At 51.5% G+C, this 18,011-nt stretch overlaps 1 protein-coding gene across 1 annotated transcript; it reads left to right on the top strand.

Moving 5' to 3' along the window:
- Window positions 1-5,863: 5,863 nt before the first annotated feature.
- LOC123492910 (cell surface glycoprotein 1-like) lies at window positions 5,864-12,523 on the top strand. The gene is made up of 2 exons (XM_045226601.1): window positions 5,864-5,901; window positions 11,503-12,523. The coding sequence occupies exons 1-2, from the start codon at window positions 5,864-5,866 to the stop codon at window positions 12,521-12,523; spliced, it is 1,059 nt and encodes a 352-aa protein (XP_045082536.1).
- The last annotated feature ends 5,488 nt before the right edge of the window (window positions 12,524-18,011 follow it).

Genomic DNA, 18,011 nt, shown 5'->3' with positions numbered 1-18,011 from the left:
TTAGACCCACAGCAGCCCCCTTTTAGACCCACAGCAGCCCCTTTAGACCTACAGCAGCCCCCTTTAGACCCACAGCAGCCCCCTTTTAGACCCACAGCAGCCCCTTTAGACCTACAGCAGCCCCCTTTAGACCTACAGCAGCCCCCTTTAGACCTACAGCAGCCCCCTTTAGACCCACAGCAGCCCCCTTTTAGACCCACAGCAGCCCCCTTTAGACCTACAGCAGCCCCCTTTAGACCCACAGCAGCCCCTTTAGACCTATAGCAGCCCCATTTAGACCTACAGCAGCCCCCTTTAGACCCACAGCAGCCCCCTTTAGACCTACAGCAGCCCCCTTTAGACCCACAGCAGCCCCCTTTAGACCTACAGCAGCCCCCTTTAGACCTACAGCAGCCCCCTTTAAACCCACAGCAGCCCCCTTTAGACCTACAGCAGCCCCCTTTAAACCCACAGCAGCCCCCTTTAGACCTACAGCAGCCCCCTTTAGACCTACAGCAGCCCCCTTTAAACCCGCAGCAGCCCCCTTTAGACCTACAGCAGTCCCCTTTAGACCTACAGCAGCCCCCTTTAGACCTACAGCAGCCCCCTTTAAACCCGCAGCAGCCCCCTTCAGACCCACAGCAGCCCCCTTTAAACCCGCAGCAGCCCCCTTCAGACCCACAGCAGCCCTCTTTAGACCCACAGCAGCCCCCTTCAGACCCACAGCAGCCCCCTTTAGACCCACAGCAGCCCCCTTTAAACCCACAGCAGCCCCCTTTAGACCCACAGCAGCCCCCTTTAGACCCACAGCAGCCCCCTTCAGACCCACAGCAGCCCCCTTTAAACCCGCAGCAGCCCCCTTTAGACCCACAGCAGCCCCCTTTAAACCCACAGCAGCCCCCTTTAGACCCACAGCAGCCCCCTTTAGACCCACAGCAGCCCCCTTTAGACCTACAGCAGCCCCCTCCAGCCCCCTTTAGACCTACAGCAGCCCCCTTTAGACCTACAGCAGTCCCCTTTAGACCCACAGCAGCCCCCTTTAGACCCACAGCAGCCCCCTTTAGACCTACAGCAGCCCCCTTTAGACCTACAGCAGTCCCCTTTAGACCCACAGCAGCCCCCTTTAGACCCACAGCAGCCCCCTTTAGACCTACAGCAGCCCCCTTCAGACCTACAGCAGCCCCCTTTAGACCCACAGCAGCCCCCTTTAGACCTACAGCAGCCCCCTCCAGCCCCCTTTAGACCTACAGCAGCCCCCTTTAAACCCGCAGCAGCCCCCTTTAGACCTACAGCAGTCCCCTTTAGACCTACAGCAGCCCCCTTTAGACCTACAGCAGCCCCCTTTAAACCCGCAGCAGCCCCCTTCAGACCCACAGCAGCCCCCTTTAAACCCGCAGCAGCCCCCTTCAGACCCACAGCAGCCCTCTTTAGACCCACAGCAGCCCCCTTTAGACCCACAGCAGCCCCCTTTAGACCTACAGCAGCCCCCTTTAGACCTACAGCAGCCCCCTTTAGACCCACAGCAGCCCCCTTTTAGACCCACAGCAGCCCCCTTTAGACCTACAGCAGCCCCCTTTAGACCTACAGCAGCCCCCTTTAGACCTACAGCAGCCCCCTTTAGACCCACAGCAGCCCCCTTTAGACCTACAGCAGCCCCCTTTAGACCTACAGCAGTCCCCTTTAGACCCACAGCAGCCCCCTTTAGACCCACAGCAGCCCCCTTTAGACCTACAGCAGCCCCCTTTAGACCTACAGCAGCCCCCCTTTAGACCTACAGCAGCCCCCTTTAAACCCGCAGCAGCCCCCTTTAAACCCGCAGCAGCCCCCTTCAGACCCACAGCAGCCCCCTTTAGACCTACAGCAGCCCCCTTTAAACCCGCAGCAGCCCCCTTTAGACCCACAGCAGCCCCCTTTAGACCTACAGCAGCCCCCTTTAAACCCGCAGCAGCCCCCTTTAGACCCACAGCAGCCCCCTTTAGACCTACAGCAGCCCCCCTTTAAACCCGCAGCAGCCCCCTTTAGACCTACAGCAGCCCCCTTTAGACCCACAGCAGCCCCCTTTAGACCTACAGCAGCCCCCTTTAAACCCGCAGCAGCCCCCTTTAAACCCGCAGCAGCCCCCTTCAGACCCACAGCAGCCCTCTTTAGACCCACAGCAGCCCCCTCCACTCCCTACCAGGTAGTGACAGTAGTCAGGGACATGCAGCACTCTCCCTACCAGGTAGTAACAGTAGTCAGGGACATGCAGCACTCTCCCTACCAGGTAGTAACAGTAGTCAGGGACATGCAGCACTCTCCCTACCAGGTAGTAACAGTAGTCAGGGACATGCAGCACTCTCCCTACCAGGTAGTAACAGTAGTCAGGGGCATGCAGCACTCTCCCTACCAGGTAGTAACAGTAGTCAGGGACATGCAGCACTCTCCCTACCAGGTAGTAACAGTAGTCAGGGACATGCAGCACTCTCCCTACCAGGTAGTAACAGTAGTCAGGGACATGCAGCACTCTCCCTACCAGGTAGTAACAGTAGTCAGGGGCATGCAGCACTCTCCCTACCAGGTAGTAACAGTAGTCAGGGACATGCAGCACTCTCCCTACCAGGTAGTAACAGTAGTCAGGGACATGCAGCACTCTCCCTACCAGGTAGTAACAGTCAGTGGTTAGTGGTGACTATTTAACATTCTGATAGCCTGGAGATAAAAGCAGTTTTTCAGTCTCTCGGTCCCAGTTTTGATGCATTTTTAAACATTTACATTTTAGTCATTTAGCAGACGCTCTTATCCAGAGTGACTTACAATAAGTGCGTTCATCTTAATATAGCTAGGTGAGACAACAAGTTCTCATTCCCTCAGTGCTCGGGTTGGGATGTAGTGTTTGACCATAGCCTGAAGGTAAGGAGGTTCAGTTCCCCTTGCTGCTCCATTGGCAAGCACCAGGGTCTTGAAGATTATTTGAGCTTCAACTGTGCGGAGGAGCAGGGTGACATGGGAGAACATAGAAAGGTTGAACACCATACGGGCTGCAGCTTTCTGGATAAGTTGCAGTGGTTAAATGGCACAAGCGGGGAGCTCAGCCAACAGAGAGTTGCAGTAGTCTAGACGGGAGATGCTCCGCCAGGGCCCTCACCTCCTCCCTGTAGGCTGTCTCATCGTTGTTGGTAATCAGGCCTACCACTGTTGTGTCGTCTGTAAACTTGATGATTGAGTTGGAGACATGCGTGACCACCCAGTCATGTGTGATCAAGGAGTACAGGAGGGGGCTGAGCACGCACCCTTGTGGGGCCCCACGTGTTGAGGATCAGCGTAGCGGAGGTGTTGTTGCCTACCTTCACCACCTGGGGGCGGCCCGTCAGGAAGTCCAGGGACCAGTTGCACAGGGCGGGGTTCAGACCCAAGGCCCCGAGCTTAGTGATGAGCTTGGAGGGCACTGTGTAGCACGAAAATGTATGCACTCACTAACTGTAAGTCGCTCTGGATAAGAGCGTCTGCTAAAATGACAAAAATGTCAAACGTAGCACGTACAATCACTGCTATACAATGTAGAGAACAACGTGGCAATTCAAGAGGGTGCTATGAAATTAATGTCAAAATGTAGTTTTCTATGTCATTATAAAGTACATAGAACGAATCATTAGATTCAATATTATAACCTTAAAATACTTGTACTTGACAACGTTGGTACAATGAGAACGTTAATTTGCTAGTTATAGAGGTATAGAACCGTTGCTAGTTTAGACCGCGCCGCTCTTGGTTCTATCTCTTCCATATTTGGCGTTGTGAGGTGGTACCATCTGGAGGTGTTTCCACTGGTTGGACCAATCAAAATCAACAAAAATACCTTTGTCATGTTCACCTCCAGAGCCTTGGCTTTCATTGCCTGTATTGGCGATCAATCTACGTTGAGAGGGGCCGTTTCCATAGCAATTTAAATGGAAAGACTCAGAAATACACAATGAAAACAGGAACAGATTGTCTTCATGGAGGGTGGATATTGAAATTCAGTCTCTTAGTTTTGTAAATAAATATATACTTAGTCCCTATTTAGTTTTGTTTTCAGCGGATTTCATTTAGAAAAAGCCCATGTTTTCACTCACGAACCTGCAGCCACTAGCTAGCTTGTCGGTTGATGCTCGAAGTTATCGCCGCATTGTTTATCTGGCGGAATTCTCTATTGAATGGACATATTTGTATAAACCTTGAATGAATTAATAATTTTATGGGTGAACATCCTATGGTGCTGAAGGCTGAGCTGTAGTTGATGAACAGCATTCTCACATAGTGTATGTATTAATATTGTCACGACGGGATAGGGCCGTGTTTGGGCCGTACGGAAATTGCAGTGGGTCTAGGGTGTCAGGTAAGGTAGAGGTGATATGATCCTTGACTAGCCTCTCAAAGCACTTCATGATGACAGAAGTGAGTGCTACGGGAAGATAGTCATTAAGTTCACTTACGTTCGCTTTCTTGGGTTCAGGAATAATAATAATATGCCATTTAGCAGACGCTTTTATCCAAAGCAGTCATGTGTGCATAAATTTTTACGTATGGGTGGTCCCGGGGATCGAACGCACTACCCTGGCGTTACCAGCGCCATGCTCTACCAATTGAGCTACAGAGGAACAATGGTGTACATCTTGAAGCAAGTGGTGACAACAGACTGAGATAGGGAGAGATTGAATATGTCCGTTAAACACTCCAGCCAGCTGATCTGCACATGCTCTGAGGACGCGGCTATGGATGCCGTCTGGGGCCGGCAGCCTTGCGAAGGTTAACACGCTTAAACGTCTTTCTTTCTCACGTCGGCCACGGAGAACGAGAGCTCACAATCCTCGGAGGTGGCCCGCGTCGGCGACACTGTGTTTTGGAGCGAGGCGCCGGTGTCTGCGATGTAGCTGGTGTTTAGCTTGTCCGGGAGCAAGACTTTGGTGTCGGAGACGTGGCTGTTTTCCCTTCGTAATCCGTGATTGTCTGGAGTCCCTGCCACACACGTCTCGTGTCTGAGTTGTTGAATTGCGACTCCATTTTGTCTCTGTACTGACGTTTTGCCTGTTTGACTGCCTTACGGAGAGCTTTAGCTGGACTGTTTGTCCTCGTCCATGTTCCAAGTCACCTTGCCGTTGTTAAATGCGGTTGGTTCGCGATTTCAGTTTTGTGCTAATGCTGCCATCCATCCACGGTTTTTAAATTTGGATAGGTTCTCATCATCACAGTGGAAACAACATCTTCTATGCACTTCCTGATGAACTCAGTCACCAAGTCAGTGTATACGTCAATGTTATTCTCAGAGGCAACCCAGAACATATCCCAGTCCTCGTGATCAAAACAATCTTGAAGCATAGATTCCGATTGGTCAGACCAATGTTGAACAGTCCTTACCACGGGTACTTCCTGTTTAAGTTTCTGCCTATAGGAATGGAGGAGCAGATTGGAAGCGTGATCTGATTTGCCAAAGGGAGGGCGGGGGAGGGCCTTGTAGCAGTCCCAGAAGGGGGAGTAGCAATGGTGAAGAATTCTTGATGAGCGAGTAGCGCAGGTGATGTGTTGATAAAACTTTGGTAGTGTTTTCCTCAGATTTGCTTTATTAAAGTCCCAGCTACAATAAATGCGGCCTCAATATATGCGGTTTCCAGTTTGCACAAAGTCCAGTGTAGTTCCTTAAGAGCCGTTGTGGTGTCGGCTTGAGGGGGAATATACACGGCTGTGACGATGACCAAAGAGAAGAGAGGTAACGCGATCGGCATTTTGATAGTGAGGTATTCCAGATCGGGTGAACAAAAAGGACTTGAGTTCCTGTACGTTACCACAACCGCACCATGAGTAGTTAATCATGAAACAAACCGCTCCGCCTTGCTTTTTTCCCGGAGAGTTCTTTCTTTATGTCCGCGCGATGTACGGAGAACCCCGCTGGCCGTATGGACGGGGACAGTATGTCCGGAGAGAGCCATGATTCCGTGAAACAGAGTATGTTACAGTCCCTGATGTCTCTCTGGAAGGAGATCCTCGCCCTGAGCTCTACTTTGTTCTCTATACTAAAACCCACTCTGTATTCCTCTTCTTGGAGCAGACCCTGGGGTGACTAGAAATGCGTCAGGGGGGGTACGAACAAATTATCCAATTTCGGAAAGTCACATTTCTGGTTGAAATGCTGGTGAGTGACCGTCTGTTACGAACCCCGTGGCTTTGAACGTCTAGGGTGATGGACATGAGACCCGTAACATAATTCATGTAAATTATAAGTGTGGCATGGAACAGTGAGAACAAATATGACACAACAACCATGAACTACCGTCAAACACAAATGGTTTATTTCTGAACACACGGTAACGGTTTGGGAAAAAGGGCTGAGCAGGACCCAAGAAATGAAACAATAGTGTAAAACACCCCTAAACTGATCTTGCCTGCCTCAAGAACCGCTAGGCTACTGCTACCATACAAAAATACAGTGGGTGGTCCGCTCAGGTCTAACTAGTGTTTATAAACAGTTCTTTCTACGGGAAATGTATGCCCAAGGGCAGCTAGCTCAAACTCCCCTTTTCCCAGAAACACACAATAGTTACCAAACAGAGTAACCAGCAAATTAATGAGTACTCTATACACAGGACATCACAGTATCCATTACTCACATACAAAACAGTGGTCTAACAAAATTACCAACCAGAGTAACCAGCACTTAGTGAGTAAACAAAAACAGGACACCACCGTGTCCATACTCACATACGGAAATATTCTCTCTCTAACAACTAACACAAGTGACTGGTTTTTATATAATGGGATGTGTGATTGAAAAAACGAGTAACAGGTGGTGCAATGCACAGGAATGTTCACTGATTGGTCCAATCAGCAGACACCTCAACGACCACCAATCAGGAACATACAGGACACCTGTGATTAGGGCAGAAGGAGTAGAAACACACAAAAACACAGGATACCTGTATCCGTAACACCGTCGATCTAATATCCAGAAGTTATTTTAGGCTAGAGGTAATAACGGCAGAAACGTTCTGAACGAATAATGTAAGAAATAACAAAACAAAAAAACTACAAAAAAACTGCTAATACTGTCGGCGCCATCTGTTAGAGTTAAACGATCTAATTATCCAACGATCCAACATGTCCTTTCTTTGAGGTCAAGTTGGGCCTTTCAGACCAGGGTTCAGGTGAGCCACGAGTCCCCAGTTAAAACATGATTGGTTTGTTCCATCCAGTCAACATGACTACAACTCAAATGGTACACTACTCCCTATAGGGTGACCCATAGGGTTCTGGTCTAAAGTAGTGCACTATATAGAGAACAGGGTGTAATTTGGGACACAGTCACCATGATAAAAGGCTGCGGTGCCACTGCCTGCCTGTCCTGCTCTGTGAGGAATCTGCTGTTTAACTGGATGTACTATGCAGTGCTGCTCTGTGAGGAATCTGCTGTTTAACTGGATGTACTCTGTGGTGCCACTGCCTGCCTGTCCTGCTCTGTGAGGAATCTGCTGTTTAACTGGATGTACTCTGTGGTGCCACTGCCTGCCTGTCCTGCTCTGTGAGGAATCTGCTGTTTAACTGGATGTACTCTGTGGTGCCACTGCCTGCCTGTCCTGCTCTGTGAGGAATCTGCTGTTTAACTGGATGTACTCTGTGGTGCCACTGCCTGCCTGTCCTGCTCTGTGAGGAATCTGCTGTTTAACTGGATGTACTCTGTGGTGCCACTGCCTGCCTGTCCTGCTCTGTGAGGAATCTGCTGTTTAACTGGATGTACTCAGCTCAGAGAAGCGTTATGATCTAACTACAGTCAGTCAGGTCCACTGTGTACATCAGACCAGCTAGCAGCATGCTGTTTGTCTCAGTCAGCCAGGTCCACTGTGTACATCAGACCAGCTACCAGCATGCTGTTTGTCTCAGTCAGCCAGGTCCACTGTGTACATCAGACCAGCTAGCAGCATGCTGTTTGTCTCAGTCAGGCAGGTCCATGTGCTGGGAAATGCCCCATTTGTAAAGTGGCCATCCGTCATTCTGACAGCTCTGAGATCAGCCTCAGAGAGAGAGAGTGAGAGTACGAGGAGGAGAGGAGGAGAGAGAAGGGAGGAGAGGAGGAGAGAGAAGGGAGGAGAGGAGGAGAGAGAAGGGGTTGTGATGTCACGAGAGGCTGTGTCCTGGAGGGACGTTACATCCCCCTGAGGTGGCTGCAAACCCAGACAGCTATGGCTCCATCTGCTGGTATGGTCGGGAACTCCACCCCTCTATGGCCAATCTTCCCACGCAGCTGAAACAAATGAGGAGCTGATGAGCTGAAGGTTTGGGAAGGGAAGAGAGACAGTCTCCAACCTGGGCTCTCTGGAGGACAAGAGTGCTGCACGTCCACTTCCATGAGGAATATAAGGATTTGGAGATACTTACCTTTGGGAAATACTCACCTTTGGATATATGCACCTGTGGAAATACGTGAGAGACATTTGGAAGGACTTTTTGCTGGGTTGGCCACTAGCTGCAACGTGGACTACAGTAAGGCTGGGGAAAAGTTATCTGAGCGAGTGAGAATTATGATTTTGGATGTGGAAGAGACATCCCTGAACTGTTAACCCTTAAAGAGCCACAAGAGAACAGAATTTTGTTATATTTTCGTTAATTTCCCAAGACCTATAATAAAATCCTTGTTTTGTTTGAACCTTGTCTCCTTGCACTACTTGAGCAATCCCGCTGAAAGCTGTGTAGCCTCTCGTGACGTCACAGATGGTGGAGAATACGGGCACGCTCAAGCGTTAATAGTGCATGTCAGAGGAGGATACCGAAGGTTTGATCACCCAGTTTTCCAAGTTGGCCGTAGGCTCCCCGCCCGACTGAAATGGAGGACATATTGAAAGCCCTTGTTGCTGGCCAGCAAGCCCAGATGCAAGCAAACGTGGCTCTCTTGGAGGAGCAAAAGAAAGCCAACCTTCTGAAGGCAGAGGAATTGCAGTTGCAGAGACAGAGGGTGGTCCAAAATACCCGCCCAATAAAGGCAAGTGACTTTATATCTAAGATGGGAGCTACCGATGACATTGAGGCATACCTGCATGCATTTGAGGCCACGGCCACTAGGGAAGCCTGGCCCAAGCAACAGTGGGTTGGTCTGTTAGCCCCCTTTCTAACCGGGGAATCGCTGAATGCTGTCCGGGACCTGGGCCCTGACCAGGTTACTGACTATGATGCCCTGAAGTCTGAGATCCTCAGCAGATATGGACTCACAAAGTTTGGTATGGCCCAGCGCTTTCACAGCTGGACCTTCCAACCAGACCAACCTCCTCGGGCGCAGATGCATGAACTTGTCCGAATCGCAAGGAAATGGCTGGATCCGCAGAGGAATACAGCAGCGGCGGTGGTGGAGGCCGTTGTGGTGGATCGTTACCTACGCGCCCTGCCTTATGAGGCAAAACGGTTCATCAGTCAACAGGCCTTGACCACGGCTGATCTGACCGTGGAAGCTGTGGAAAAGTACCAGGCCACAGCGGAGATGCTGAATGCTTCCCGAAAAGACCCCAGGAGTGCGGCCCCACCACAAATGGGAAGAACCCGTCCAAAGGACCCCAAGGTCTCGAACCCAGCCACGTCAGGACTTATCCCGGCTCCAGGGGGAGCCAGAAACCAGACGGGTCCAAGAAGAGTACACCAGGAGGGGGAAACTCGACAGTGTTACCGGTGTGGGGAGATGGGACATATCTCCTGGCAGTGTGGGAAACCAGCCGATGAACCTATGCCCACTGCGGAGTCCTCCAGCTCAGCACCCACACACCGTTTTGCCTCGCTCTTGGGAGTCGTAGATGGCGGCCCAGATCGACCCCCCCACCTGCCCGGTAACTGTGAATCACCATGATGTGGAGGCCTTACTGGATTCTGGTAGCCGGGCCACCCTGGTGCGTAAGGATTTGGTGGGCCCAACGTGTCTGACCCCGGGGAAAGGCCTCCCAGTTTCCTGTGTCCATGGGGACACCAGAGAATACCCCCATTACTGAACTTACAATGACCAGCACACGGGGAACCATACACACGACGGCGGGGGTGGTTGATTCCCTCCCCGTCCCTGTCCTAATTGGACGAGACTGCCCAGCCTTTTACCCACTCTGGAGAGAGTCTCAGGAGAGGATAACCCGAGTACCTCGGAAACGGAGAGGCAAGACTCATCCTGGGAAGGCTCCGGTGCAATCCTCCGAATTACTCACTCCCGCCCGGGCTCGGATAGGGATGGCAGGTGCCCAGACCGACACAGAGACGGAGCTACAGAATCTGGACAAAGAACTGTCTGGTCTGAAGGGGACCGCTGAGAGGTATCGTTTGTTAAAGCAACAGTTAGACATGAAGACAGAAGAGTTAGATATCCTCCAGGCTAAACTCCAACAGAGCTCCTTCCATAAGCAACAGGAGGAGCTGGAGAGGCTGCGCAGGACCATCGAGGAGTGTGAGGAGACCCTGCGCAGTAGTAAGGAGGTCCAGAAGAAGGCAGAGGAGAAGTACAAGGTGTTGGAGAACAAGATGAAGAATGCGGAGGCAGAGAGAGAGAAGGAACTGAAAGCTGCTCAACAGAAGCTAAACTCTGCTAAAACCAAGGCTGATGCGTTCAGTAAGAAACTCAAGGAGAGACAACAGGAGGCTGAGTCCCTGGTCCTAGAGGTGGAGGAGTTGAAGAGAGAGCAGGCTGGCAAGCACCACGGCAATGCGGACGCCCTCTCCCGGCGTGATGCCTTCTTCGCTGCCTTTACCCCGACGAGGACGTCGGTCCCGAGGAGGGGGATGTGTGATGTCACGAGAGGCTGTGTCCTGGAGGGACGTTACATCCCCCTGAGGTGGCTGCAAACCCAGACAGCTATGGCTCCATCTGCTGGTATGGTCGGGAACTCCACCCCTCTATGGCCAATCTTCCCACGCAGCTGAAACAAATGAGGAGCTGATGAGCTGAAGGTTTGGGAAGGGAAGAGAGACAGTCTCCAACCTGGGCTCTCTGGAGGACAAGAGTGCTGCACGTCCACTTCCATGAGGAATATAAGGATTTGGAGATACTTACCTTTGGGAAATACTCACCTTTGGATATATGCACCTGTGGAAATACGTGAGAGACATTTGGAAGGACTTTTTGCTGGGTTGGCCACTAGCTGCAACGTGGACTACAGTAAGGCTGGGGAAAAGTTATCTGAGCGAGTGAGAATTATGATTTTGGATGTGGAAGAGACATCCCTGAACTGTTAACCCTTAAAGAGCCACAAGAGAACAGAATTTTGTTATATTTTCGTTAATTTCCCAAGACCTATAATAAAATCCTTGTTTTGTTTGAACCTTGTCTCCTTGCACTACTTGAGCAATCCCGCTGAAAGCTGTGTAGCCTCTCGTGACGTCACAGGGTATTGAATAGGGGGAAGGGGATGAGGGGAGGAGAGGAGAGGGGGCGGTGGGAGGAGAGAGAGAGAGAGGGAGTGGGAAAGAGGGAATTGAGGAGGGAGAGAGGAGAGGTAGGAGAGACAGCCATCACAGACGACCCATTCAGATCGCCACACCACGACCCAACCACAGTACCACCTCAGACACACCACGACCCAACCACAGGACCACCTCAGACACACCACGACCCAACCACAGGACCACCTCAGACACACCACGACCCAACCACAGTACCACCTCAGACACAACACGACCCAACCACAGTACCACCTCAGACACACCACGACCCAACCACAATATCACCTCAGACACACCACGACCCAACCACAGTACCACCTCATACACACCACGACCCAACCACAGTACCACCTCATACACACCACGACCCAACCACAGGACCACCTCAGACACACCACGACCCAACCACAGGACCACCTCAGACACACCACGACCCAACCACAGGACCACCTCAGACACACCACGACCCAACCACAGGACCACCTCAGACACACCACGACCCAACCACAGGACCACCTCAGACACACCACGACCCAACCACAGGACCACCTCAGACACACCACGACCCAACCACAGGACCACCTCAGACACACCACGACCCAACCACAGGACCACCTCAGACACACCACGACCCAACCACAGTACCACCTCAGACACACCACGACCCAACCACAGGACCACCTCAGACACACCACGACCCAACCACAGGACCACCTCAGACACACCACGACCCAACCACAGGACCACCTCAGACACACCACGACCCAACCACAGGACCACCTCAGACACACCACGACCCAACCACAGGACCACCTCAGACACACCACGACCCAACCACAGGACCACCTCAGACACACCACGACCCAACCACAGGACCACCTCAGACACACCACGACCCAACCACAGGACCACCTCAGACACACCACGACCCAACCACAGGACCACCTCAGCCCCACACCCAACCACAGGACCACCTCAGACACACCACGACCCAACCACAGTACCACCTCAGACACACCACGACCCAACCACAGGACCACCTCAGACACACCACGACCCAACCACAGTACCACCTCAGACACAGCTCAGCCATCTCTGTCTGAATCAGTTTCAGAGCACAGTACCACCTCAGTAGTACATCACACTAACAACTAACAGGTATGATACAATAGTACAGTAGATAGAGTACTCAGTAATAGAGCACTGTAGTAAATGAAAAATCTTGGACAGAAATAGAAAAATATACATAATAAATATTACACACACACACAGACACACACACACAGACAGACACACACACACAGACACACACAGACACACACAGACACACACAGACACACACAGACACACACACACAGACATACACACACAGACACACACAGACACACACACACAGACACACACACACAGACACACACACACAGACACACACACACAGACACACACAGACACAGACACACACACACACACACACACACACACAGACACACACACACTGGAGAAAACACTCAGTCTCTGTGTCTCGCTGGCTTGCCAGCCTTGTTTGCTCTGCTGTGGTGGCACGGCACGCCTATAACCCTCATCAAAGTATTGAGCTCTACCCTCCACTTAGACTGTGTCCCAAACGGCATCTTATTCCTTAAATAGTACACTGCTTTTGACTAGGGCCCATAGGGCTGTGGTAGTGGACTATATAGGGAGGGCCCATAGAGCTGTGGTAGTGGACTATATAGGGAATAGGGCCCATAGGGCTGTGGTAGTGGACTATATAGGGAGGGCCCATAGGGCTGTGGTAGTGGACTATATAGGGAATAGGGCCCATAGGGCTGTGGTAGTGGACTATATAGGGAGGGCCCATAGGGCTGTGGTAGTGGACTATATAGGGAATAGGGCCCATAGGGCTGTGGTAGTGGACTATATAGGGAGGGCCCATAGGGGCTGTGGTAGTGGACTATATAGGGAGGGCCCATAGGGCTGTGGTAGTGGACTATATAGGGAATAGGGCCCATAGGGCTGTGGTAGTGGACTATATAGGGAATAGGGCCCATAGGGCTGTGGTAGTGGACTATATAGGGAATAGGGCCCATAGGGCTGTGGTAGTGGACTATATAGGGAGGGCCCATAGGGCTGTGGTAGTGGACTATATAGGGAATAGGGCCCATAGGGCTGTGGTAGTGGACTATATAGGGAATAGGGCCCATAGGGCTGTGGTAGTGGACTATATAGGGAATAGGGCCCATAGGGCTGTGGTAGTGGACTATATAGGGAGGGCCCATAGGGCTGTGGTAGTGGACTATATAGGGAGGGCCCATAGGGCTGTGGTAGTGGACTATATAGGGAATAGGGCCCATAGGGCTGTGGTAGTGGACTATATAGGGAATAGGGCCCATAGGGCTGTGGTAGTGGACTATATAGGGAATAGGGCCCATAGGGCTGTGGTAGTGGACTATATAGGGAATAGGGCCCATAGGGCTGTGGTAGTGGACTATATAGGGAGGGCCCATAGGGCTGTGGTAGTGGACTATATGGGGAGGGCCCATAGGGCTGTGGTAGTGGACTATATAGGGAATAGGGCCCATAGGGCTGTGGTAGTGGACTATATAGGGAATAGGGCCCATAGGGCTGTGGTAGTGGACTATATGGGGAGGGCCCATAGGGCTGTGGTAGTGGACTATATAGGGAATAGGGCCCATAGGGCTGTGGTAGTGGACTATATAGGGGAATAGGGCCCATAGGGCTGTGGTAGTGGACTATATAGGGGAGGGCCCATAGGGCTGTGGTAATGGACTATATAGGGAGGGCCCATAGGGCTGTGGTAGTGGACTATATAGGGAATAGGGCCCATAGGGCTGTGGTAGTGGACTATATAGGGAATAGGGCCCATAGGGCTGTGGTAGTGGACTATATAGGGAATAGGGCCCATAGGGCTGTGGTAGTGGACTATATAGGGAGGGCCCATAGGGCTGTGGTAGTGGACTATATAGGGAATAGGGCCCATAGGGCTGTGGTAGTGGACTATATAGGGAGGGCCCATAGGGCTGTGGTAGTGGACTATATAGGGAATAGGGCCCATAGGGCTGTGGTAGTGGACTATATAGGGAATAGGGCCCATAGGGCTGTGGTAGTGGACTATATAGGGGAGGGCCCATAGGGCTGTGGTAGTGGACTATATAGGGAATAGGGCCCATAGGGCTGTGGTAGTGGACTATATAGGGAGGGCCCATAGGGCTGTGGTAGTGGACTATATAGGGAGGGCCCATAGGGCTGTGGTAATGGACTATATAGGGAGGGCCCATAGGGCTGTGGTAATGGACTATATAGGGAGGGCCCATAGGGCTGTGGTAGTGGACTATATAGGGAATAGGGCCCATAGGGCTGTGGTAGTGGACTATATAGGGAGAGGCCCATAGGGCTGTGGTAGTGGACTATATAGGGAATAGGGCCCATAGGGCTGTGGTAGTGGACTATATAGGGAGGGCCCATAGGGCTGTGGTAGTGGACTATATAGGGAGGGCCCATAGGGCTGTGGTAGTGGACTATATAGGGAATAGGGCCCATAGGGCTGTGGTAGTGGACTATATAGGGAATAGGGCCCATAGGGCTGTGGTAGTGGACTATATAGGGAGGGCCCATAGGGCTGTGGTAGTGGACTATATAGGGAATAGGGCCCATAGGGCTGTGGTAGTGGACTATATAGGGAGGGCCCATAGGGCTGTGGTAGTGGACTATATAGGGAATAGGGCCCATAGGGCTGTGGTAGTGGACTATATAGGGAATAGGGTGCCATTTGGGACGCAGCCTCAGAATAACAGCCCTAAACCCCTATCCTCAGTCCCTACCCTCAGTCCCTATCCTTCAGTCCCTACCCTCAGTCCCTATCCTTCAGTCCCTATCCTTCAGTCCCTACTCTCAGTCCCTACTCTCAGTCCCTACCGTCAGACCCTACCCTCAGTCCCTACCCTCAGTCCCTACCCCCAGTCCCTACTCTCAGTCCCTACCCTCAGTCCCTATCCTTCAGTCCCTACCCTCAGTCCCTACTCTCAGTCCCTACCCTCAGTCCCTATCCTTCAGTCCCTACCCTCAGTCCCTACCCTCAGACCCTACTCTCAGTCCCTACCCTCAGTCCCTATCCTTCAGTCCCTACCCTCAGTCCCTACCCTCAGACCCTACTCTCAGTCCCTACCCTCAGTCCCTACCCTCAGTCCCTACTCTCAGTCCCTATCCTTCAGTCCCTATCCTTCAGTCCCTCCGCCTACTCAGTCCCTACCCTCAGTCCCTATCCTTCAGTCCCTACCCTCAGTCCCTACCCTCAGACCCTACTCTCAGTCCCTACCCTCAGTCCCTACCCTCAGTCCCTACTCTCAGTCCCTATCCTTCAGTCCCTATCCTTCAGTCCCTACTCTCAGTCCCTACCCTCAGTCCCTATCCTTCAGTCCCTACCCTCAGTCCCTACCCTCAGACCCTACTCTCAGTCCCTACCCTCAGTCCCTACTCTCAGTCCCTACCGTCAGACCCTACCCTCAGTCCCTACCCTCAGTCCCTACCCCCAGTCCCTACTCTCAGTCCCTACCGTCAGTCCCTACCCTCAGTCCCTACTCACAGTCCCTACCCTCAGACCCTACTCTCAGTCCCTACCCTCAGTCCCTACTCTCAGTCCCTACCCTCAGACCCTACTCTCAGTCCCTACCCTCAGTCCCTACCCTCAGTCCCTACTCTCAGTCCCTACTCTCAGTCCCTGAGCGCCAGAGAAGATGGCTGCCGTTTTACAGCCCTCTAACCAATTGTACTATTATGTGTGTTTTTCCGCGTTATTTGTAATTTATTTTGTACATAATGTTTCTGCCATCGTCTCTTATAACCAAAAAGAGCTTCTGGATATCAGCACAGCGATTACTCACCTCGTATTGGACGAAGATTTTTTCTTCAACGAGGCGGCCGCGAAGGATATCCTACAGACACCCGACAAGGCCCAAATCCCCGTCATTCGCGTGAGGAAGAGACGGAGATATCGTGGACGGAGATCGGGGTGCCTTGTAAGGATCCGACGGCGAGCGAGTAAACTGCCTCTTCCATCAATCCTATTAGCCAACGTTCAATCTTTTGAAAATAAAGTGGACGACTTAAGATTACGGTTATCCTACCAACGGGACATTAAAAACTGTAATATATTATGTTTCACCGAGTCGTGGCTGAACGACGACAATGATAACATTCAGCTAGCAGGCTATACGCTACATCGGCAGGACAGAACGGCTGACTCCGGTAAGACAAGGGGTGGCGGTCTGTGTATATTTGTAAACAACAGCTGGTGCACAAAATCAAATACTAAGGAAGTCTCGAGGTTTTGCTCGCCTGAGGTAGAGTATCTTATGATAAGCTGTAGACCACACTATTTACCAAGAGAGTTTTCATCTATATTTTTCATAGCTGTCTATTTACCACCACAAACCAATGCTGGCATTAAGATTGCACTGAATGAGTTGTACAAGGTCATTAATCAACAGGAAAACGCTCATCCAGATGCAGCGCTCCTAGTGGCCGGGACTTTAATGCAGGGAAACTTAAATCCGTTTTACCTCATTTCTACCAGCATGTTAAATGTGCAACCAGAGGGAAAAAAACTCTAGACCACCTTTACTCCACACACAGAGACGCATACAAAGCTCTCCCTCGCCCTCCATTTGGCAAATCTGACCATAACTCTATCCTCCTGATTCCTGCTTATAAGCAAAAACTAAAGCAGGAAGCACCAGTGACTCGGTTAATAAAAAAGTGGTCAGATGACGCAGATGCTAAGCTACAGGACTGTTTTGCTAGCACAGACTGGAACATGTTCCGGGATTCTTCAGACAGCATTGAGGAGTACACCACATCAGTCACTGGCTTCATCAATAAGTGCATCGATGATGTCGTCCCCACAGTGACCGTACGTACATACCCCCAACCAGAAGCCATGGATTACAGGAAACATCCGCACTGAGCTAAAGGGTAGAGCTGCCGCTTTCAAGGAACGGGACTCTAACCCGGACGCTTATAAGAAATCCCGCTATGACCTCCGACGAACCATCAAACAGGCAAAGAGTCAATACAGGTCTAAGATTGAATCGTACTACACTGGCTCTGACGCTCGTCGGATGTGGCAGGGCTTGAAAACTATTACAGACTACAAAGGGAAGCACAGCCGCGAGCTGCCCAGTGACACAAGCCTACCAGACGAGCTAAACCACTTCTATGCTCGCTCGAGGCAAGCAACACTGAAGCATGCATGAGAGCACCAGCTGTTCCGGATGACTATGTGATCACGCTCTCCGTAGCCGATGTGAGTAAGACTTTTAAGCAGGTCAACATTCACAAGGCCGCAGGGCCAGACGGATTACCAGGACGTGTACTCCGAGCATGTGCTGACCAACTGGCAAGTGTCTTCACTGACATTTTCAACATGTCCCTGACTGAGTCTGTAATATCAACATGCTTCAAGCAGACCACCATAGTCCCCGTGCCCAAGGACTCTAAGATAACCTGCCTAAATGACTACCGACCCGTAGCACTGACGTCTGTAGCCATGAAGTGCTTTGAAAGGCTGGTCATGGCTCACATCAACAGCATTATCCCAGAAACCCTAG

The sequence above is a fragment of the Coregonus clupeaformis genome, chromosome 17, assembly GCF_020615455.1.
Source record: "Coregonus clupeaformis isolate EN_2021a chromosome 17, ASM2061545v1, whole genome shotgun sequence".
Classification (NCBI taxonomy): Eukaryota; Metazoa; Chordata; class Actinopteri; order Salmoniformes; family Salmonidae; genus Coregonus; species Coregonus clupeaformis.
Note: the sequence above shows the minus strand (reverse complement) of the source record. Positions and strands in the feature narration are given on the sequence as shown.